This window comes from Cynocephalus volans, chromosome 7, assembly GCF_027409185.1.
Source record: "Cynocephalus volans isolate mCynVol1 chromosome 7, mCynVol1.pri, whole genome shotgun sequence".
Classification (NCBI taxonomy): Eukaryota; Metazoa; Chordata; class Mammalia; order Dermoptera; family Cynocephalidae; genus Cynocephalus; species Cynocephalus volans.
Genome location: NC_084466.1, coordinates 128897027 through 128920347, shown reverse-complemented (window position 1 = coordinate 128920347; position 23321 = coordinate 128897027). Strand labels below are relative to the sequence as shown.

Genomic DNA, 23321 nt, shown 5'->3' with positions numbered 1-23321 from the left:
CTGGGCTGACCTGGATGGGCTTCTGCTCCCTGTGTGGAACACTGTAGACACCAGGCTCAGGGGAGCCCCTGTCCCCTCCATCTAATGGTCCTAACTGGAGGAGCCGTGTATTTGGCAACAAGCGGGCTCTTCTGAGGGTCACTTCTTTTATTGTCTCCTTGTGTGGCTCTTAAATGTTCCACATACACCTGCTTTTCTCCCTGGGACCAGAGCTCTTTATTAAGGCCTGGAGGAGCTAACAGCTTTGGGGCTGTCTATGCGCCTCAAAGTTCCTCTTTTCTGGAGCCACCCCCAATCCGCATGGTGTCAGGAGTGGCCCCTGCCAGGTCTGTTTCGTCTCAGGTGACCCCATCCCTTGGCTGGAATAGAGAAGTGACCCAAGCTGGGCCAGTCTGACTCTCTCTCCACGGAATATGGACTTCAGACTGGGAGATCGCAGTCCCTTTAAGTGTGGCTGGAATTGTAGCAGGAACACTAGGGACCATGTGGGCTGAGGCAAGGAAGTCAGGCTGCAGGGAAGAGAAGGAGATCCAAAGAGACACAGAGCTGAGAGACAGAGGGCGAATCTAACAAGATTTTTCCAATCCCTGCTTAAGGCCAAGCAGCAATACTGCCCTTTGGGTCCTGAGTACCCCCCTGAAACCCTATCATAAGTCGCCTTTCTTGCTTAAGCTAGATTCAGTTGGTTTCTCTTACTTGCAATCAAACAGTCCTAACAGCTGAGATCTCTCTTAGCTTCTGCATTTCTCCACGAATATGAAGCAAGTGCTGGACAAATACTTGCTGAATGAAGGAAAACTGGCCCCAGATTCTGGCTTTCCTATTCCTGCCAAAGGCACCATTGTGCTCTACAAACACTCTCTACATAAAATGTGTGACTCAGCCCCAGGCAACTTAAATTAAATGTACTTTCCTTGCCCGAAACGCATCATATCCTAATTTTCATCTCTTCTTTGGGACAAACCAGCACTCAAAGGAAAGGCAGGCAGAAGTAGGCAAAAAAACAGCCCTTCAAAGTGCAGGCCAGCAAGTCAAACTGTATCTGCAAACTCTGTGCTACCTACTGACTGTTCCCACAACAAAAAACTCTGCCCTGAGATTTCTGTCCTGATGCCACACCTCAAGACTACCCAAGATGACCATTAAAATCTCCAAAAGATCACAAAGCTTGCGACCCTGCTGAGGTGTCACTTATGCCCAAGACCATGCACGAGGCCAGACTCACAAATCCTAAGGCTGGAAGAAACTTCAGAGGAGCATCTTGCCCAATGATTTTCAAACTGTGTGCTCAAGACCTACTCCTACATCATTCAGATGAGGAATCAGGGATTTACAGGTTTACACAAAGAGGGCAATGAAGACACAACGCACTTGTCCTGGGCTCTTCACTGACCCTGACTGCACCCCTACTAGATGGGTGCTCAATCCGAGGTGACCCTGCCTGCATCAGCAGAAGGGCAATGCTAAATGGCCTGAACAATATGGAGCTGTCCTGATGCTAGTCCTCCGCTATATATAGTTTCTCTCCTGAAATGACCTCATGCAGCAGCAAAGGTTTGTGGTGTGGCAACACTGGCTCTGTGTCCCCAACTCAAGGGGAGGAGAACTGCTGAAGAAACTAGGTGGTAAATGGGAAAGAGAGGCATCTGCAGGATGGGGAGGGATGGGGGTCGGTGGGTGAGAAGCAAGCTTTTGAGACAACTCAGGAGAGGCTCTTTTCTTTGAGCCCCTGGATAGCAGCAGTGCCCCTGGAAACCTGAGACTCTCATGCAGCAGGTGATGAAATGAGCCCCAAGTCTGGGGTCTCAGACTCCAAGCCCACCTGCTCACAGATGTTGGATGCCTCTTCCCAAACCACTTCATTCACCTACACCCCTTGTGCAAGAACCAACAGAGGATCCCTTTTATCTAAACACCCCCATTTACTATTCAAGACCTTCCATAATCTTGGTGTACACAATTGACTTGATACTATTGCCTAAAAGAAAAGAACAGAAAAGAAAAGCTAAAAAATAAACACCAAATGAGAATGGAGACTCTCTCCAGGTGGTGGGAGTACAAAGATTTTGTTCTTTGGGCTTTCTGGTACTATTCACATTCTTTTTCATGAACACATATTACTTTCACAGTAAAGAAAATCTTACCGCTTGCTTCTCTCCAACCTGCACCCCTTAGTCTGTTCAAATCACTAACCCTTCTACAGACTATGTCCACATATCCCTCATGGCTGCCCTATCCCAATCCCACCCCAATCCCCCAAGGAGCAACTTGAGTCCCACCACCCTCAGAGGCCTTTCCTTAATAATTCGAGTCCACAAGGACCTCTCCCATCTCAATTCTTGCTGAAGTGTCTACACATTGCTTTGCTTTTGTCTCAACTTACCTACACTGCATGATTTAGCACTTGTCCATATGTGGTTTTATTTGAAATGGTACCAAACCTTTGTCTTTGCTTCCTCTCCAGGTAGACCATAAGCCATCATGGATGAGACGTACACATATAAAATGTACACACACATTTGCAGGAATGAGGCAGGATGAGGCAGGATGGAATATTAGAAAGGCCACAGGAAATGGAGGCAGATTTCCTGTGGATCAGACACCAGCACCACGTAACTATGCAGGGCAGACTGCAGACCAGTGGCTTGACCTCTCTGAACCAGTCCCCAAGTTCCTCCAGTTGGATTCCCTAGTAATACCAATTTCCTTCCCCCAAAAGGCAAGGATAGATTCTGAGTAAGCCTGCCAACCTCACAAGTTTTGAAAAAGGGATCATGTCACCTCTAGAACTAGGGCCCCAGATCCAGCCTACAAAAGGGGTCCTCATCCTTCCATACCCAAACTAGCAGAGGATGGTGGGCCAGATATAGGAAGAATAGGGCCTGCAGGCTAAAGTCTCTCCTTGAACACTTCCTCTGGGCCATGTCCCTGGCATAGACAAATGCTCAAGGAATAGTGCTGTCAAGAGTAGCAGGAGAGCATCTTTGCCCAGAACTGCAGCAGGAAAAGTGCTTAATGGTCAGCAACAGACCAGACACCAGGCTCTGGATCTTCCAAGGGACATGTATCAAAGCAGGATGGAGCTAGGCTCAGCTTCACACAGGAGGCATCGACTGCAGATTAAAGGGACCAAAGTAGCTTTCCTTCTGCCTATTGACCCCAAAGACTAACCCATCCCATCCCTAGGGAAAGAAACCAAATAACAGTGCATACAGCAGGTGGATTTTTTTAAAAAATTCATTTGGGCCTTATAAAAAGTGGTAGTAGCAGTAAGTTCCTGGACAATAAGACCACCTGTCTCCTCAATAGCCAGACCCAGACCAGGCCACAGCAGGAATATCACACTAAGCCAGACCTGGATGAGCTCTAGGCTCTGGCCCTGATATAAGAGTACAGAGGGGAAAAGGGCCAAGAGCAAAAAGAGGAGTCAGCCAGGGGCTCCAACATGGCTGAGGAGCAAGTGGGCTCCCCTGCCCGTGGCATTGTGTGTTATGGATCTGCCACCCGGGAGTGAGGGGTGGAGGTGGGGTTGAAGCGGGATTCAAAAAAATAAAAATGAATCACAGGAACTCCAGTATTGTTTAGTACACCACACCGTGAGCTCCTAGGGGAGAGGAGCTGACCCTGCATGTTGTACTTCTCTCGCTTAACACAGCACTTGGGATAAGGCAGAGGCAGTAAATATTTGGAGGCACTTTTCTGCAGTGGTTAAGGTGGGGCCCCCAGGACACAACTTCCAGGATTCAAACAGGAGCTCCTCCAGCCCTCCAGTCCACGGGTAAGTGTCTTAACCTCCTTGAGCCTCAGTTTCCTCATCTGTAAAATGGATGTAATTTTAGGCCTACATTATAGGCTCAATGTGAAAACTGAAGACAGTGATGTCAAACACCTATTGGGTGCCTACCACACACATGGTAGGAGATTAATATATGGTACTGATCTCAGTAATGATGATTCATGGAGATGTTGTGAGGGCTCAGGAAATGACATGCTCATGCCATGTGACACAGTCTATTTTGGGGGAACAGAGTACTTTTGCTAAGTTAAAAAAATCGATGCCATGTGCAATATCCCATATTACAGAGGACAGTGTGGTCTATTTCCCAGACACTGTGTGGGGTAGGGGGAGAGGCGAACAGAGGGACAAATCCATGAAGGTTGTCACAAAGTGCACTTTCTGGCACATTCAGGATGTACAGTACAAGAACTGGCAGAAGTAGACTATTTGCCAGTCATGGTGGCAATGACGTCAGTAAACCAGCTATACCTGTTTAGGGCCTTGAGAGCCCTTTGTTAAAATTGACAGTGAGGTAGGTATTGCACAGAAGAAACCCAAGGCTGAGAATCAAAAACAGTAGTCTGGAACCCAAAATCTTCCATTTCTTACTTTGTGACACCCTCCCCCCTACACAATAGTTAATATCACAGTGAGCCTCTCCCCCAAAGCGAGGAAAATCTCAGTCTCAGTGGACTATCAAGAGGATACACGAGGAGTGTGTAACGTACCTTCTACAGTGCTTGCCACACACTGGTGCTCAATCAGTAGCAGTACATAATAACTGTAAAACACCAGTTTTTGAATCTAGGTACAGGGGGGTGCTTAGCAAGTGTGAAAAAGTGGCTCTGATGTGGATATTACCATCAGTTTCTTAGAGGTTCACAGAGGGGGTGTTTGCAGTTGACAATGTGCATCAGAGAAATGTGCAAAAGCTCCAGTAAGGAAGCCCCGGGGACCCAGAGATGTTCTGCCAAGCTGAAGATGGGCCACAGCAAACTGAGGGCACTTACCAGCCTTGACCTACTGGATAAGAAATATTTGAATCTGTTCGGAGATAACCTAAAAAAGTAGCCACTGGTTGCTGCTGAAATTAGCAGTGAGAATTGTGGGGTGTGCTACAAAGGATTTGTTACTAATGAGAGCCGAAATTCTCAAGTTTTTGTGAGTGGTTCGCATTTTTAAAATGAAGCTGGATTCAAGGCTCTCTCTATAATAACACTGCTGTCTCACAACCTGCTTCCAATTTGCCTTCCTGAATGAATGAGTGGAATTACAGGAACGAAAGCTAACCCAGGGAACACTGAGGAAGGTAGGTCTTGCATATAAATTTCATCAGAGTAAGGTTGGGGGCAGCTGGTTTAAATACAGTGCCAAGCATTGTGATAACAGTAAAAAAAAACCCTAACATTTATTGAGTATTTAATATGTCCCAGACATCATTCTAAAAACTTTAAAAGAAATAATTCATTTAATCCTCACAATAACCCTTTGGAGTAGGTACTATTATCTCCATTTTAAAGATGAGGAAACTGAGGCCCAAAAATTCATAACAATTTGCCCAAGATTACATAGCCAATGAGCTGGAGGAGCTGGGATAATAAAATACAGATAGATACTAAATGAATAAAATACTTGTCATAAAATAATTGTCATAATTATCTGATGGAGTTTGGATGCTTTGTCCCCTCCAAAACTCATGTGGAAATTTGATCCCCAGTGTGGCAGTGTTGGAAACTGATTTGAGTCATGGGGGTGGATCCTTCATGAATGGATTAATGCTCTCCCTAGGTGGGGGGAGTAATGAGTAAGTTCTCGCTCTATTAGTTCCTGTGAGAGCTGGTTGTTTAAAAAGACTCTGGCACCTCCTCTCGCTCTCTTGCTTCCTCTCGCCATGTGATCTGCTTGTACCCACTGGCTGCCTGACACTTTCCGCCATGAGTAGAAGCAGCCTGAGGCCGGTGCCACATGCAGCTGTCCCAGAATCATAAGCCAAATAAAACTCTGTTCTTTATAAATTACCATTTCAGGTATTTCTGTTAGAGCAACAAAAATGGACTAATACAGTACCTGTCACCAAAAGAAAACTATCTTATAACTGTCCTCTTAGAAAGATCTCAGATTTTGCAAATCAGAGGAAATTCATGGCTGGCCCTTGCTATACACTCTGACTCCAGAGGACGAGTCAGAGGTCAACCAAAATGAGATTTCACAGGTAGGATAGGGAATCTACACTCTGCTCCTCCCAATACATGGGGCTGTACAGGGTCAAAAGAACACAAATCATCAAAGGAATAATGAGATTTGCCTTGGTTACTATCATTAACCCACTGCCAGCATTTGTTAAGCATCTGCTGTGCATGGGCTGTGCTGATCACTTCACACACATTATCATATTTAATCCTTGACTATTCTAAATGGTGTATCTGTCCTCATTTTACAGATGCGAAAACTGAGGCTCTGATCTGAGGCTTTCTCACCACAGTAAGGAAGCAGTAGAGCCACTGCCTGCCTATGGCTTCTGCCACTTATTGGTCAATAATGGTCAATAATCTTGGGCAGCTTAACATCCTCCCCAAGTCTCAGTATCCTCATCCGTAAAACAGGAAAAAAGATTCCTCCCCTGACTACCTAACAGGATGGTTGTGGGGATCAAATGATATATAATATAGTACTTGAGAAAGCACGTTTTTTTAAAAAAAAACTTTTGTTAAGTTTATTTTTTTTTTACATTCTATGATGTTGTTGCGGAGCAGCTGGGAGTAGGGGGAGAGGGGAAGGGGATAAGGAAATAGAGTGGGAGAAGGAGGAAGGAGGAGGGGTGGGGTATGAAGCTTGTGACACCCCCCTCATTCCTGCAGGGGAGACTAGGGGGCTTCCAGCAGTGGCTTGGTCATTGCTGGGCTAGGTACAGGTGTCAAGGGGGTGTGGCTGAAGCACTCACCCCCAACTGCCCCAGCTCGGGAGCCCACGGCACTTCTTGCAGCAGCTAGGTAGTCATCGCTGGGCTGGTTGCGGGTGTTGGAGGGCATGGCTGAGGCCCCCAGCCTTCCCCCCTCCCTGGCTTGGTAGCCCAGGGGACTTCTGGTCCTTCTAGGTTTTATAGATGTTCTTTGGTGATCTTTACTAGTTAATATTAAACTTTGTCTCTGGTCTGTGGGTATTTTGTTTTTTCTTTCAGTTTTGTGTTGGATTATTTGCTGTTCCCACCACTTAAACTCTGCACTGGAACTAATTTGTCGTCCTTTGCTTACTTCTAAAATGGGGGAACTTCCTGTGGGGACCAGTGCTTGAGCCCTGTGGTTGAGCTAAATTGCTGCTTTGCTGATTCCCTAGGAAAGGCTCTTTGTGCAGCTTAGGTTTTAATGGTTGACTTTGTAGATACTCCTGGGTCTCGTAAGGTCTGGTACACCTTGGGCTGTGTAGAAACGCTGGTCTGGGCCTGAGTCTTTTCAGCAAACTTCACACCCTGTAGTTCTATATTCCTGACCAGTCTCCACTGAGTGACGCTGCACTCATTGGGGGGCAGATCAGCTGTCCGTGCTGTGCCTCAGTGTTCTCCCGGTGGGCCCGACTCCCTCACTGCCAGTGCTCCAAACACTTCCCATGGGACGGGCCGTGTGCCGGTCCCTTGTGATGACTCACCAGCCTCTGAGTGGCTCCTTTTTTTCAGTTGTTGTGGCTCCTCACTCCTGTATGGGTCCATGGGAACCCTGTTAGTGGTCTTGCTGTTCTGGGGGCCACCAAGGCTCGCTTCTCCCCTGCAGCCTCCAAGCAACTTCATCCAAAGGGCACAGCGGTAGCTTTTGCCAGGATCTGCTCTGTGCGCTCAGCCACTCCAGCCTTGAAGCAGCCGGGTCTCGAAACAGTGGGAAGAGTTCTTTCTTTCTCTCATCGTGGCTTCTCCCACCTTCATGTACTCCCCTACGCATTCTTTACACCAATCAAATGTATAACAAACATATGTGTGTGTATACATATACATGTGCACACTACCCCTGAACATTCTCAGCACACCACTGCACATATCCCGGAGAAAGTACTTTGAAAACTACAAAATGCTGAGCAAAGCAAGGGATGGCTTGTCTTACTAAGTACAAAGAGTGACACCTGATTCTGCAAGCCCTTTGACCAGTAAGGAATCTTAACCCTTGACTTGGTGTTGTCAGCACCACACTCTCCCAAGTGAGCTAACCGGCCATCCCTACATAGGGATCCAAACCCATGGCCTTGGTGTTATCAGCACCACACTCTCCCAAGTGAGCCATGGGCCGGCCCCTGCAAGCCCTTTGCTAATGTGACTCTCCCTTGCCTCTTTTCCCTTGGGAATTTGGTAATAATTCAAAGTCTGCAAGAGTGAGGACACTCTTTTTTTCAAGTCCCTGGCACATGGGAGTTGAAGAGTGGAGATTCACTGTGGGAGGAGGAGGAAACATTGATATCTGCATTCAACTTGTGTTTTTCTTTAGGAACACAGTCTTAGCTGAGATTCTATTGCCTCCAGCACACAGCCCTCAAACAACATTCCATTCATATTTACTGAGCACCTACTATATGCAAAGCATTTTGATACAAGATGATGGATTCATGTGGCTCCTTGGTGTGGAGGTTGTGCTCTGGGGGCCAGAAAGTTAGAGAAGAAGGGGACAGCAAGGGGAAGGGAGGAGAGTGGCCTCAGTCCTTGGAGTTTTGCAGACTTCACAGCAGACCTCCCAGCTTTTCATGGGGTGTGGAATGAGCTATGAGCACTGGAATCCGAGTCAAAGCCCTTGGGTTGAGTTCTAGCTCTGCCTCCTCTCAGCACCATGACCACTAACAATCAATTTACTTTCCTGACCATCAGCTTTCCCATAAGTAAAATAGGTAGAAATGTTCCCATAGATAAAATGGGATGATATCAAGTGAAATGATATCTGTGAATGGGCCTAGCAAGGTACCTGAAGGTGCTCAATAATAAACTCTTATTTAAAAACAAAAACAAAAAAAAGTGTTCTCCTCTTCCCATTCCAACAAGGATAATCTGTACAGTGACCAAAAACTTCGGCTCTGGGTTCCAGTCTGGTTCTGCAGTCTCTGGTTCTGGAGGTTACAAGCTGTGTGGCCTTAGGCAGCAGACGTTACCTTTCTAAGGTTCCATTCTTCATTTGTAAAAGGATGTTATAGTATCTACCCATACGGTGGATGTGAGGATTGACCCAGACACTACATGTGATGCTCCTGGCACTTGGTAAACACCCAGCAAAGGTGAGCTGCTGCAAACTGCATCTCTTTGAGCCCTTAAAAACAACACAACTCCAACGCATGGGCTCACCTCTAAGATCCAGACTGCTTGGTGACTGGCTGGTTGCCTAGGCTTTGGCTCTGAGAAGAGAGTGCACCATTCACCCTATGTATCTGGCACCAGCCTCCCAGAGGAAACAGGCACAAACGAGGAGCTATCCTCATCCCCCCAGTCCTCCCCATACCTTGCAGAGGTGCTCCAGCCCTTTTCTTGACGGGTTCCCTTTTCAGAGGGTAATAAGGGACAGGAGTTGAGGGGCTGAGGATGGGCAGGGGTGTGGGTGCACCCTTAGCTCAGTCTCCCTGCCTTGTGGGCTCAGAAGGCAGGAAGAGATCTTGTCGCCAAACGCTAAGAGAGAAACACATGGCCTCAAGCAGCAGACAAGTTCCCCAAGTTGCCACATCACTGTAACACTCCTTACATTCTCTCCTCTGAACCATAGCCCTACACCTTTCACATGCAAAAGGAAGCTGAAAAAAGGTAGCACTGTGAACCAGAGTAAGATAGCATTAATGTTCTTTGGGAGGCAAATGCATTATAACAACACAGAAATGCTTTGCTCAACTGGAAGCCACAAGCCGCCTACCCATCCATCCCAACCATCGACCACATAGTCAGAAACCCAGAAGCAAGCCAAATTCTGACTGACCAGAAAGGACATCGCAGAGTCTACCCACCCAGGCTCACGTTCTTCACTCTCTCAAGGACCCCTCAAGGCTTCCACTCTGAGCCTATTTACTCTTTCTCTAGGCACAATTTTAACAAGCTCAGTTGGCTTTTGCCCCAGGAAATTGCAGGGGCTGCTATTTGAGCTCAGCAGAAGTGACCGCTACATGAGAAACCACCACTTCACACCCATTAGGATGGCTATTATAAAAACAAAACAAAACAAACAAACAAACAAAATGGAAAGTAAGTATTGGAGAGGATGTGGAGAAATTGGAACCCTGGTGTAATGTTGGTGGGAGTGTAAAACAGCGCAGCACAGAAAATGGTTACCCACAAAATTAAGAACAGAATTACCATTTGATCCAGCAATTCCACTTCTGGGTATACACACAAAAGAACTGAAAGCAGGGACTCAAACAGTTATTTGTACACCCATGTTCATAGCAGCATTATTAATAACAGCCAAAAGGTGGAAGCAACTCAAATGTCCATCAACAGATGAACTCATAAGCAAAATGTGGTATAGTAATCCCCTTTAACTGCGGGGGATACATTCCAGGACCCCTAGTAGATGCCTGAAGTCATGGATAGTACTGAACCCTACATTATACTATATTTTTTCCTATACATACATACTTACAATAAAGTTTAATTTATAAATTAGACACAGTAAGAGATTAACAACAATAACTAATTTTTAAAAATCCAATTATAACAATATACTGTAATAAAAGTTATGTGAATGTGGTCTTGGTCTCTCTTTCTCTCAAAAAACTGTAATATTTTGGGACCACGGTTGACTGTGGGTAACTGAAAACGTGCAAAGCAAAATCGCAGATAAGGAGGAACTACTGTATATATACATACAGTGGAATATTATTCAGCCGTAAAAAGGAAAGGCATTTGGATACATGCTATGATATGGATGAGCCTTGAAGACATTATGCTAAGTAAAATAAGCCAGTCACAAAAGGACAAATAATGCATTGATTCCACTCATATGAGGTACTCAGAACAGTCAAATTCATGGAGATGGAAAGTAGAATATCAGCTGCCAGAGGCTAGGGGGAGGGGAGAACGGGGAGTTAGTGTTTAATAGGTACAGACTTTCATTTGGGGAAAATGAAGTAGTTCTAGAGACGGATGGTCGTGATGGCTGCACAACAATGTGAACATACTTATGCTACAGAACCGTACGCTAAAAATGGCTAATATCGTACATTTTGTTATGTATATTTAACCACAGTTTTTAAAAATGGGGGAGAAAAAAAAAGGGAAGTGACCACTGACTACCAGGGAGAAGACAGAGCAATGACTACAGGTGGAAACATGAACCTGGAAGCACGGCAACTGGGAACCATGTAGTTGGGGGCCCATCGTCCTAGAGTCTCACGAGCCCAGAGGCCTTGCACTATTAAAAGCAGAGTAACTGACCAGGCAGGACTGGCTCTTCCCATTCAGAGATCAGGACAGGATTTAAAAGCCTCCCCCACTCCACAACCAATGTTGCTGCCAGGGACCTTGAGGCAGGGCACTCTTGGAATGGGCTCTCCCCTAGCAACTTCCATCTGCCCACCACCAGTTCACTCCCCCACTCCCACTCTCTTCTTTCAGAGGTAACGCTTTTGAAAGAAAGAACCTGTTATGGTCCCCACTCCCACCAAGCAGGTGCTCTGTACATACAGGTATAAACTGCACGACCCTGAGTCACAAAGAGGAGGTTATTTGTGCTCTATATATTTTGCTCAGAAGCATATCACTTGTTTCAGAAAAATTCCCATCCAAAGATAGTTTTTAAACACTTTCATAGTTTTGCTCCTTAAAAAGTGTAAGCTTCAATGATCTGGTGGGGAAAACCACTGGCTATGGCTTGTGTGTAAAAATCCTATAGCTTTTTATAATAGAAACTCTCCAAATTCATAAAGTCTGTTTTCATCCAGGGTCTCACTTGATTCTTACATTCTTACAACCTCTCTGAGAGGTGAGGAGGGTGGTAGTCACCCCATTGCACAAATGGGGGAAATGAGGCCCAAAGTGATCAAGAGGCTTGTCCAAAGTCACACAAACAACTAGGAATTGGCAGAGAATAAAGGATTCATTTCCCACCAATGCCAGATGAAACTCTGGGCTAGGACCTCATATTCAATGCAGCCATGAAAGTAATTTAAAAACCACCATTAGCTTATTTTACCCCCATAACATCTCTCTGCAGTAAACTGAAAATATTATCAACCTTTTTTAACAGAGGATCAACTGAGCACAAAACAAATGACCTGCCCAATACCACCACTCAAGAACATGGCAAAGAGACTAGACCCCCTCCCTTTTGATACACTTGACCTTGACCACTTCCCTACAATGCCTTGACCGCAGCACACTCAAAACTTAAAGGAGCCCATACAGTTTTTATATAGGTTGCACCATATTTCTGTGAACTAGGCAGGGAACAGATATACCTTTGTTCTCTTTTTAAGAGCTGGATAAGAAAAAAGAGGTTAAAGAAATCTTTAGGTTCCTTTTCAGCTCTAAAATTCTATGATTCTAAAAATTCTCCAACAAGTTGATGGGTAGAGAGTCCTGGAATACATATCACGGTATTTCCTGCCTCACAGGCGATTAGGCCATTCCATCCCTGCTCTTCAAGTTAAGGACTACAAACACTGTATGTGCCTAGGAGAGGGGTCCACTTTTACAGAGATGCACACATAAAATGACAAGAGGGTGCTACTGCCTGGTTAGGACACTAATAGGGGCCTTCACTCTGCTCTCCTGCTTCAGCCTCCTAGCAAGAGGCTCCCAAACCAGAGGGAATCATATACTAGGTATCTGAGACCTTACCCAAGCCTGAAGTGAGAGAGAAGCCAGACCCAGGGACAGAACAGCACTCTGAGGTTGCAGTTTAAGGACCTACATTTGGATAGCTGCCCTAACACCCACCTAAGACAGGAGATCAGTCAGGTGTGCTCCTTCCCACTCTTCCATGGACCTCATCAACTCTGCTTATACGTACTAATCTCTTCCAGCAAATATTTATGAGGCACCTGCTATATGTCAGGCACTGCTCTTAGTACCAGGGAGAGAGCAAATAAAAATCTCCAACCACACAGAGTAAGGAGAGACAGCCAATGTCAAATGATGAATCGTACTATGGAGAAAATTAAAAGGGAAGAGAGAGGGTCGGCCTGTGGCTCACTCGGGAGAGTGCAGTGCTGATAACACCAAGGCCACGGGTTCGGATCCCATATAGGGATGGCCAGTTAGCTCACTGGGTGAGCATGGTGCTGACAACACCAAGTCAAGGGTTAAGATCCTCTTACCGGTCATCTTTTAAAAAAATTTAAAAAATAAAATAAAAAATAAAAAATAAAAAAAATAAAAGGGAAGAGAGATAAATAATGCCGAGAGCTGGTGATAGAGGGAAGGGGATCAATTTTAAATAGAATGACCTGGAAGGGCTTGACTCCTTAAACAGGAGACTGGGAGGAGGAGAGGGAGGGACCCATTCAGATATCAGGGGGATTAACAAGGGGATGGAGAACAAGAGATGGCTTAAGAAAGGTAAGTGGGTAAAAATCATACTGTATCTTGTAGGCCAATGCAAGGACTTGGAATGAGATGGGGAGTCACAGGAACGTTGAGCAAAGGAGTAACAAAATCTGACTTACAATTTAGAGCATCACTGGCTGTTGTGATGAAAACTGTTGGGAGACAAGGGAGGAAGCAGAAAAGTCAGTTAAGAGGCCGACGCTAGCTTAGACCAGGTTGAAAGTGGTGGAGATAGTGAGAGTCAGGTTCAAGATACATTTAAGGCAAAGTCAACAGGATTTATTGATTAAATGGATGTGGGATGTGAGAGAGAGGGAGGAGTCAGGGATGACTCTAGAGTTTTGGGGGCCTGGGCAACTAGAAGGATGAAATCGCCATTAACTGAGGAGCAGGGGTGGGGGTTCATTCTGTTTTGGACACATTAAACTGCAAAGCCTTTTAGACATCAGATGCACCGAGGAGGCAGCAGAATATATAAGCCACAGTTGGAGAGATGGCTGAAATTATAAATGTGGGAGTCACCAGCATATATAATAATACATAACTGCATAAATAATCATACAGGATTTACATGTATGATCATATGTAATTTGTATGACTGTGTTTTGTCTACCCCCCGCGAGACTGTAAGTTCAATATGGCCAAGGACCATGTCTGTTCACAGCCAGCAAGGTGCTTGGCACTCAGTAAATATTTACTGAGCAAATGGAGAAGTTGCCCAATTACTCCCTCAAGAATAGCCACACAGCCCACACAACGAGAAGCAGACTCTCTTGCAACCACAGTGCCAAGCCCAACCAGCCCCAAACAGGGCCCTGGGTCAGTCCACCCCGAGCTTGAGATTCCAGAACGTAAGTGGATATGCCTGGCACATCACAGAGTCAGATATTTGGGTTTCAGCCCTGCCACATTCTCAAAGGGTGGAGCTGGGCAAGAGACTTGCCTGTTCTACCACCTCTATTCCTCCCTGGAGTGGCTGGGGGAAGGACTGCTTCACCTAGTTCATGGGCAGAGATATTAACCTACCTGGAGTATATGTATGGGGTAGCAGAATCCCCGCCCCCAGGGGGTAAATCCCCCAAGTATTCTCTGAAGCATGCAGGGACACCCAGCACCTGAAGGAGAGGAACACAGACCTACTGGGGATGCATTAAGAGTAACTATTAAAAAATCGTTTTAAAAGAATGACAATCACAAAACTTGATGAGATGAGAAGACTACCTAATCCTTCTACCTAATGCAAGAATCCCTGACCGTGGGTATTGAGTCTCTGCTTCACCTGTCAAGTGACTAAGAAGACAGAACTAAGGACAAAGGATAGCATTACAAGGCATAAGATTTCACCTCGATAACTTTCCACTTTTGAACAGTTGCCTTTGTGAAGATGATAAAATGGCTCTAATGACCTTGTATAATAACCCCCTCCCTTTTTTGAGATATTGAAAATGTGACTCAGAGAGCTTTGATGACTTACCCAGGGTCACAGAGCTATAGCCCTGGACTAGAACTCAAGTTCCAGCTCTCTGCTAAGGGTTTCTTCCAATTATACCAGTGACAAAGGAAAGATAAGAATCACAACGAGAGCTGTAGGAGTTTTATGCATTAGTCTTACAACATAAACTATGTCCTTGTCAAAGGATAAGCTGCAGATGTTATACAAATGCTAGGTGGCTCACTGAAGTTAAGAATTTCTTCCCCTGTACCAAATATGTTATTCTACAGAGTTCCCCATGGCTTTGAACTTCATCAATAAAGCTACTCATAGTACAATCCACAGAATTAAAATAATGATACACTAGCAGGTAAAAACAAAAAAATGCAGATAAATGTTTACATGAAAAATTCAGATAGTAGGATGAAATCAGGTTAGCTTTCTAAAATCAAATATTGGGAGCTTCCTATGTACAAGTCACTGTGCTAAGTGCTGAGTATGTGTGTACATGGCTACACAAGAGAGAAACAGACACACACAAGGATAAGATAAAACACAGGTTTCCAAGGCTTGCTGATCCTAGACTGTAAACAGCAAAGACATGACTAATAATATGCAGCAGGTAATTGTTAAGTAAGTGGCATAAATAACGTGTCTGCAGGAGTTCTAAGAATGAGGAATCACTTCTACAGGGGCGAGGGGATTTGTCAGGCAAGGGGCTTCCAGAAAGATATGGGGATTGAGTGGACCTTGAAGGGAAAAAAGACTCTCGGTAAGAAGGAGAAATGGCATAAACAAACACCAGTGGCCTTAATATTGAGGAAGAGAAAGAAATCAGGTCTTAAAAGGAAGGACTGAGCTGGACTTGAACAGCCTTGAAAGTCGTAGTTCTTGTAGGAATGGCAAGGTGCAGGAAGATTTCTGAACACAGAACTACAGGGTTTGGAACAGGTTAATTTAACAAACGTCTTCCAGGGGGACTACCACATGCAGGTGTTAGATGAATGACTGAAGATGAACTTGCCTTTGGTAGGAAACTCACTTCCGCCTGGGAGAAGAGTTGGACTTGGGGTGACAAGGGTGGGAGGTACAGTGGGAAGGGGCAGGTATGGAAGACCTGCTGAAGGAAGAACCAGCAGGCCCCAGTGACTGACTGGCTGGGAAGCAGAGGACAAGGAAGCAGAGAAAGTCATTGGAGAAAGTTCTTCAAAGTATAAAGTTAGGCAGCTGGAAGAAGTTAAGAGTAAAGAAGGGAAGCTAGGTGACAGAGAGATGCAGAGCTGGATTTTGGAGGTAGTGAATCTGAGAATATCTACATCTTAGTGTCCAGTGGGTGTTTAGACATGAGGGTATGGGGTTCCAGAAAGAGGTAATAGTTGAAGATTAAGTGTAGGGGTGTTCCTAATGGACAGAGTTGTGGGACTGAGTAAGATTTCTCTGGGAAGGAGTGTTAATGAGAGGAAAAAACAGAATGTCAAACTGAACCATGGTGTCCCCACACCTAGAAGGTGATGGTGGGTGGGACTTATCAGAGGAAAGGAGAAGAGTTTCAAGTAGAAGAGGGTTGTCAACAGTGAAAACTGTGACAAAATCAATTGAGGGCTGAGCACATAAATAATAAATACTTGTCAAATGAATGAATGAAGAGAAGAAAGCCCTTGAGTTTGAGAATCAACTTAGCTCAGTCAGAAGAATGGCCAAGATTGCCTTCAGACAGAGATTTTCAATGTTACATTTTGCCCCATCCTTCCTATAAAAATGAGTTTCTTCCTCCACAAGTCATCCTTGTCCTCCACACAGACATCCTCCCCTGCCTCCCCCATGTTTCCCCCATCCTCCTTCCCAGTTTCCACAACCCAAGCAACACACCTTCTGTGTCAAAGGAGACAGGAAACTCCAACTTGAGTTTCCACTTTATTAACAACTCTGCCTCTGGCTCCTCTTACATAAAGGGATATGTAGCAATGGGGTGAAAGAGGAGACTGGGTTCTAGCCCCGGCTGTACTACCTGTGTGACTTTGGACAAGTTGCTCAGCCTCTCTGGATCTTGGCTTTTACACAGAGAGGAAGACACAGGGCTATCTAGAATCCAAAGAAGTTTCAAAGTTCCCTTTGAGCCCTAAAGTCTACTATTCTGTCATTCTCAGAAGGTCCTTGCAACACCCTCAGAGAAGGAAGTGAGTACAAGACTCAGGGAAATGACCGCCAGACCTCCTCCCGGGGCGAAGCGCCAGGATAGGAGGGATGTACCAAGAAAGTGAGAAAGCGCTACCCGGGCCTCGCAGATCACCAGAGAGCAGATCCCATTCCCAAGGCTGGGAAGGATACCAACAAACCCATGGGCGACTCTCACCCCGCACCCCACCTTTCCTAAACTCCCAGACGGCCAGGAAGCTCTAAAAAGCCCTGCGGGGGAAATAAAGATTTCTTTCCCAGAGTCCTGCGCTGCTTTTGCAAGTCGGATTCCGGCAGACACGATCTGCAGTCCGATAATGACCAGACAGCCTTTGGAAGGAGCAACTGTTCTCGCCTCGCTCTCTCCGAGTTCTGGGGACGCCTGGATGCCCGCGCCGTGCCCCGACCGGCCGGCGTCGACCCCGGCCCGGGATGCCAGGCCAACGGCGCCCTCGCCCCGGGCCCCCCCCTCCGCTGGCTCCGCTGCGGTCTGCAAACATTTCCTGCCCCCACCCCCTCCCCCATCCCCACCAGGAGCTTCCCAGTTGGAGTGAGTTGGTCTCGCAACCGGGTCAGCGCTCGCAGCTGCCCCAACTCGGTTCCCCGGCCACCCAGAGCTGGGGAGGGGGCCCCCGTCTGGCTCCGGAGCAACCATCAGGGAAACCCAGGAACCAGGAGCCGTGGGAGGTCGCTCGGGAAGCCCAGGGCTCGGGCAAGGAGGGGGACAACCGGCGGGGTACCCGTGGCCCTTCTCCCTTCCCCGTCCTTACCTGCTCGTTTGCGGGGGTGTCCCGGGGCGGCCGGCCTCTCCCGGCGCTGTCTCCCCACGCAGTTGCCCATGCTGGCCACTCAGCTGGTCCCCATGAACCGGAGGCGGCGGGCTGGTCGGTGCTCGGCGCTCCTTCCCCGGACGGCGGCGTCCCAACTCAACGGCTCCTGCCGCCCGGCATCCGCGCTCCCCGAACTCCCCTCCGGGCACACTCTGCCTCGGCGCCGGCTTCGCCACAAACTTTGCGGGCCTGGGGGAGAGAGAGGTAGCCGACTCCCCAGCACAAACCCAGGTGGCCGGGCCAGGGGGGCCCGCGACGGTGCCCGGCCGGAGACCAGCTCCGCTGGAGGGGCGGAGAGAGGGGGCGGGCACCGCGGCAGCTACTCCGGGATCGCTCGAGGCTCCCAGCTGGGGCCGGCCCCCCTGAGCCTGTCACTCACCTGCCTAGCCCCGCCCCAGCCCAGCCCCGCTCCCTTCCGCCGGCTCGCGGTGTTCACGTCGCCGCCACCACCCGCCCCAGGTGCGCATGTGACCCACAGCACCGCCCACTCGGGCCGGGCCTGACTTTCTCATTGGCTTCCCCCAGGGTGCGTACCGCCCCTCGGCCCCACCCAGCCAGGTGCCCGCCCCGCTGCCCGTCTTCCAGAGAGCAGGGCCGGGAATTATTAGCCCTCAATGGCCCTCGGCCGAGTGCCCAGCCGCCACCTTCCCTCCTGGAGCCACCGCCCCGATTCCACGCCCCGCCCTCCGGGGAGGGGTTGGCCCGTCCCTCCCTGAAACTGCCTGGCTTGGAGCCGTCAGGCACGTGATCCAGAGAGCGTCCCGCCCCCCCCCCCCCCCCCCGATTTTCGCCAGGCCATTGGCTCGAGAGGCGCGTGCGCGGACAGGCCCGTCTCACGCTACCGCCTACTTCCCCTCCCACGGTGTCTAGGTCGCGTCATGGCCGCCGCCGCCGCAGCTGTGGAGGCGGCGGCGCCCACGGGAGCCCTGTGGGGCCTCGTGCACGACTTCGTCATGGGTCAGCAGGACAGCCCCGCTGACCAGGTAGCTGCAGGTACGGAAGACTGCACCGCGCGGCTTCTGCATAAGGGCAGACAGGAGAGAGCGGCCTCAGCACCCGCGCCGGGCGGGAAGGGAGTGAGGGGCAGGGATGATTGAGAGATTGGTGTCGGGGCTGGTTGGTGAGTACCACGAGTTTAAGAGTCATAACAAGTTGGAGAGTCGCTCGCATCTTCCTTAAAGCCATTTTACGCTCCTCATCTTCCCGTAACCAGTGATAGGGAATCATTACATTTCACAGATGAGGAAACTGAAGCGCAGGTAGGGCAGGAGACTTGGACGGGGCTACAGAACAGGCGGGGTAGGGGGATTGGGACTCGGACTCAAGTGCTCAGGTGGGAACCAAGTTTTTAAGCCACGAAACCACGTTGTTAGTGGGAGGTTGACGTGGGGAGATGCACCTTCCGCGGCACGAGCTCCCGTCGCGTGGCATTCTGGGAGTGGCCAGACCTCCCCCTCTGACTGGCTGTGTTGTAATTGAGAGGAGACGAGGAGCCAGCCTAGGGGGAATTGGAGATGTTCTGCTTTTCGTTCTGCCTTAAAGACTTTTTCTCCTTTCCTTGGTCAAGTTCGTGATTAATTCGCTCCTTGACTTTTTTTTAAAAAAATTATTTTATCAATATACAATGTAGTTGATTTTCGTGTCCCTTTACTGATTCCTCCCTCCCCCCTCCCTTTCCCCCCCACCCATCAACTTCATATTTGTTCACTTAAGTTCAAGGAATTGTGATTGTTGAGTCTTCTTCCCCGCCCCCCGTTTGTTTGTGTGTTTATTTTTAGCTCCCACAAATAAGTGAGAACATGTGGTATTTCTCTTTCTGTGCCTGCCTTGTTTCACTTAATATAATTTTTTCTAAGTCCATCCATGCCCCTGCGAATGGTAGTATTTCATTCTTTTTTATAGCAGAGTAGAATTCCATTGTGTAGATATACCACATTTGCTCCTTGACTTTTTTATGTGGTATTTGTTTTTATCTTCTTCCCAGATCTCCAGCTTCCTGCTTTTGATGGTTCAGGGATCTTTTAGGTCTGATAGCTTATCTCAGATTTGAATAAAACAAATTCCATGCTTCTTGGAATTCTGAAACTTCATTGTTTTAGAAAAGAGAAAAATCTACTAAAAACTTACTGAATGTTAGAAGGCCTTCAGACCTCTGCTTTAAGTAGTAGAATACAAAATGATCTCGTAGGTACAGATGAGTATTTTTGGAAATTTTACATGCTTGGGGAAAAATAAAGGGCACATTTCTCTTGCATATTGAACATACTGATTTTTAGAATACGTGAGAAATGAATCTGCTAGAAATATAATACTTTGGTCTTTAGCAATATTCCACTTTTAGTCATTGCACTGTTAGTGGACACATATTCCCCAAACATGATACAAAGCAATAGGAATATAAATACAAATTAGATTAGATCTATGCCCACTAGGAACTTACAGCATGGTTGTCTTTCCCACCACACTATAAGGGGTATGCAGGGTGGTTTGGAAGCATCAAGGAGCAAATGCCTGGTGGTGCCACTAAACTTAACATCTTACAACTTAGGAAGTATAGTGTTATCACTGCTTACAATTAACAAATGCAGTATGTTATCAGTGTCATTTTTCCCAGTGTTTTATTATGAAAATTTTCAAACATACAGCAAAGTTGAAAGAATTTTATAAAGAACACACATACACCCACCACCTAGATCCTACCATTAACATTTTAATATAACTTGCTTTATCACGTATATGTTCATCCATTTAAATTGCAGACGTCAGTACATTTTCCCTAAATACTTTGGCATGCATATCATTGACTAGAATTTGTTTACAGTTTATTTTGATGTAAAATTTATATCCATTGAAGCATATAAATCTTAAGTGTACATTCACTGGTTTTGATAAATGCATACACCTGTGTAATCCAGCACCCACCAAGATACAGAACATTACTATATCAGCGTCACTTGTAACTATTCTTTCACATTTATACATTATAAAAACAATAATTTTGGATTTTTCGGATTCAGTACACACTTGGAGAAGACAGAATGAATGACGACTGCTAGGTCCTTATAAATATTTTTGTAAAATTTATAATTTTATTTATTCCTGAAAAAATGGCCTAAACTATTGTCTCCTTTAAATTTAACTCAGTTCAGCTGAGACTCTGTAACCTGTTGTAATTTAGACCTCCTAAGAACGGAAGGTTGTGGAGTAGGAGTAGATAAGGCTGCAAATGTTTGGTAGGGTTGGATTATGCTTCACCTTGGATTCCAGGCAGAGGGATTTGAATGACGTGTTTGTAGGTAATAGGAGTCATTATAAATCCTTGATCAAGGGAGCCATAAAATAAAAGCACATTTGAAAAGGATTAAGTTAATATTCTCCATCTTAGATCACAGCCCTAGTTAGGGTTGTTGAAAGCTGACAGTTTTGAAGCATCCCCAGAATAAGATGTGCTTTCTAACCTTCCAGCCTAAATCAAGCTTTTTGTGCTGAAGGGACCAGCTAGAAGTTTGCTGTTCACCCACTGGCAGCAGTAGCCACTCCTACAAATTGTAAATGTAGAAGAAACAGCCTGTGGTCACAAACATGGTTACCAAGAACTCTGCACCTGGGGTCCTGATGACAGTAGGTTTCAGCTGTAAAGGTGCAATTGATGGAAGAGAAATCACCTGGCAGCCTAAGGGTTAAAGGCCTCTCAGGCAGGTATTCAAAGGCTGCCACTACCTGGTTCCAGCCTTTATTCTCACCACTGCCCTCCTGGACCTTTGGTTCCAGGCAGCCACCTTTAGTCGATGTTTGTTGAGTGCTTACCTTCCCAATTTCCTCCACTAACTTTATCTAATCCGAATTAGATCTAGGAGTTAAGGCCCAAATTGAGTGCCACCCCCGAAGTATTTCCTTCTTATACCAGCCAGACAACATCTCACACTTCAGAATCTTTATAGTACTTATTTCTCATGTACTTATTAGCAAACTTGTTTAGTAGCTATTTCTATATACATTTCCACACCCTACTGTCCCTCTTCTTCTGCCAGAGTCTCCTAGAACTAGCATAAGTAGGTACACAATAAAAACTACCTAAATGGATGTAATGAGAGATGTTGAAGAAAGAATCTGGAATTTGAGGTCTAACTAGGGCGTGAAGGGGAGAGAGAGGACTCCAAAATGACCCCTAGACTTTGAGTCTGAGGATGAGGAAAAAAGAAGTACTTTCCCCAGAAATGGAGGTTGGGAAGGGAGCTGATTTTGAAGAGTGTGACTTTTGGACATGTTGAATTTGCAGGTAATGAGTATCATTTTTTGCCTCTTAGTTATTTGGATTTTCCTTCTTATGTTGTATTTTCCCACATTTGTGATTCCTTGAGTAGACCACTATTCCTGAAACCAAAAGATTGTTAAAGAACAGCAAAGTATGGATTTGAGAAATGTCTGTGGCATCATCAGCAGAAAAGGCATTTTGAGAGCTTGATTGAAACCTAGTCCTGATTGGAATTTTTCTCTCTCCTGCTCCTTTATGTCCTCCCAGCCACTCACCCTGCCTCCTCCCCCTCACTCCCCTTTGGCTGCTACTCCAGATTCTCAAGAGGGCTGCAGCTCCATCAGACAGAGATCTGATTGTGTATTTCTGTGTCAGTGATCATATAAATACTCCTTTGACTCCTCAGTGCCCCACACAAACTGGTGCCCTGCTGAGGAAAGTGTGGGTAGTTAGGAGGTGCTAGTAGGTCCATTTTTAGAGAGCAAATCTTGAACACGTTGGAAAAACTTAGGCCTGCTTGTAAAGAGAAAGGATTACACTTATTTTTTCCTTAATGCTAGTGAGGCTATCCTTTGAAAAATTAACTCTTTATTAGTATGCTTCTTTCATCCCAGGAGTCCAAGTGTATAATTAATAGTATTTCCAGGTATTCTGGTTATTTTTCATTTGGGAGAAGTTACATGTTATGAGAATCACTTAAAGTTAGTGACCCATGGTTCATAAACCAGGAGTTTTATTTCTTTCTTATGTTAACCCAAACTCTGTTTATATCACTTTGGTAACACTGACCTTGTTCACTGTGATTGTACAAGTCTTTATATAGACCTCAACAGACCAGGGGGATCTTAGTACTCATGGTCTGTATTTCTGTCTTAAGCCCTAACACAGTACCTGATTTATAGATATTCAGTTAATGCTGAGTGAAAACAACACATATGACAATTTTTTTTTTTTTTTTTTTTTTAAGAAGAATGGAGTGAACATGAAAGAAGTAATTCTCTTTCAGGGAATCAAGGAATGTTTCACAAAAGAGTCAGCATTTGAGCTGAGTCTTGAAAGAAGAGTTGAAGTTCCTCAGGTAGACAAGGACTGGTAAGGGACTTTTTTTCTTTTAAAGATGACTGGTAAGGGGATCTTAACCCTTGGCTTGGTGTTGTCAGCACCACGCTCAGCCAGTGAGCGAACCAGCCATCTCTATATAGGATCCGAACCCGTGGCCTTGGTGTTATCAGCACCGTACTCTCCTGAGTGAGCCAGGGGCCGGCCCTGGTAAGGGACTTTCTAAACCGAGGGACTATGTTTCCAGGCTTAAGGATATGGAGGGGCTTAACATATTGGGATTTCATGTGACTGAATGA

General features: G+C 46.3%; 2 protein-coding genes across 5 annotated transcripts in view; one reads left to right on the top strand and one right to left on the bottom strand.

Moving 5' to 3' along the window:
* UBTD1 (ubiquitin domain containing 1) overlaps positions 1–18054 on the bottom strand; it is a 53939-nt gene extending 35885 nt beyond the window's left edge. Inside the window, exon 1 of the mRNA XM_063102655.1 lies at positions 17649–18054. Coding sequence (XP_062958725.1) covers positions 17649–17718 — 70 coding nt within the window. The 5' untranslated portion in view covers positions 17719–18054. The remainder of the gene's footprint in view (positions 1–17648) is intronic.
* A 522-nt stretch (positions 18055–18576) lies between these two features.
* MMS19 (MMS19 homolog, cytosolic iron-sulfur assembly component) overlaps positions 18577–23321 on the top strand; it is a 34467-nt gene continuing 29722 nt past the window's right edge. For 3 of the 4 annotated variants that reach the window (XM_063101888.1, XM_063101887.1, XM_063101889.1), the window contains exon 1: positions 18577–18701. In XM_063101888.1, coding sequence (XP_062957958.1) covers positions 18587–18701 — 115 coding nt within the window. In that variant the 5' untranslated portion in view covers positions 18577–18586. The other variant, XM_063101890.1, reaches the window with a different exon arrangement.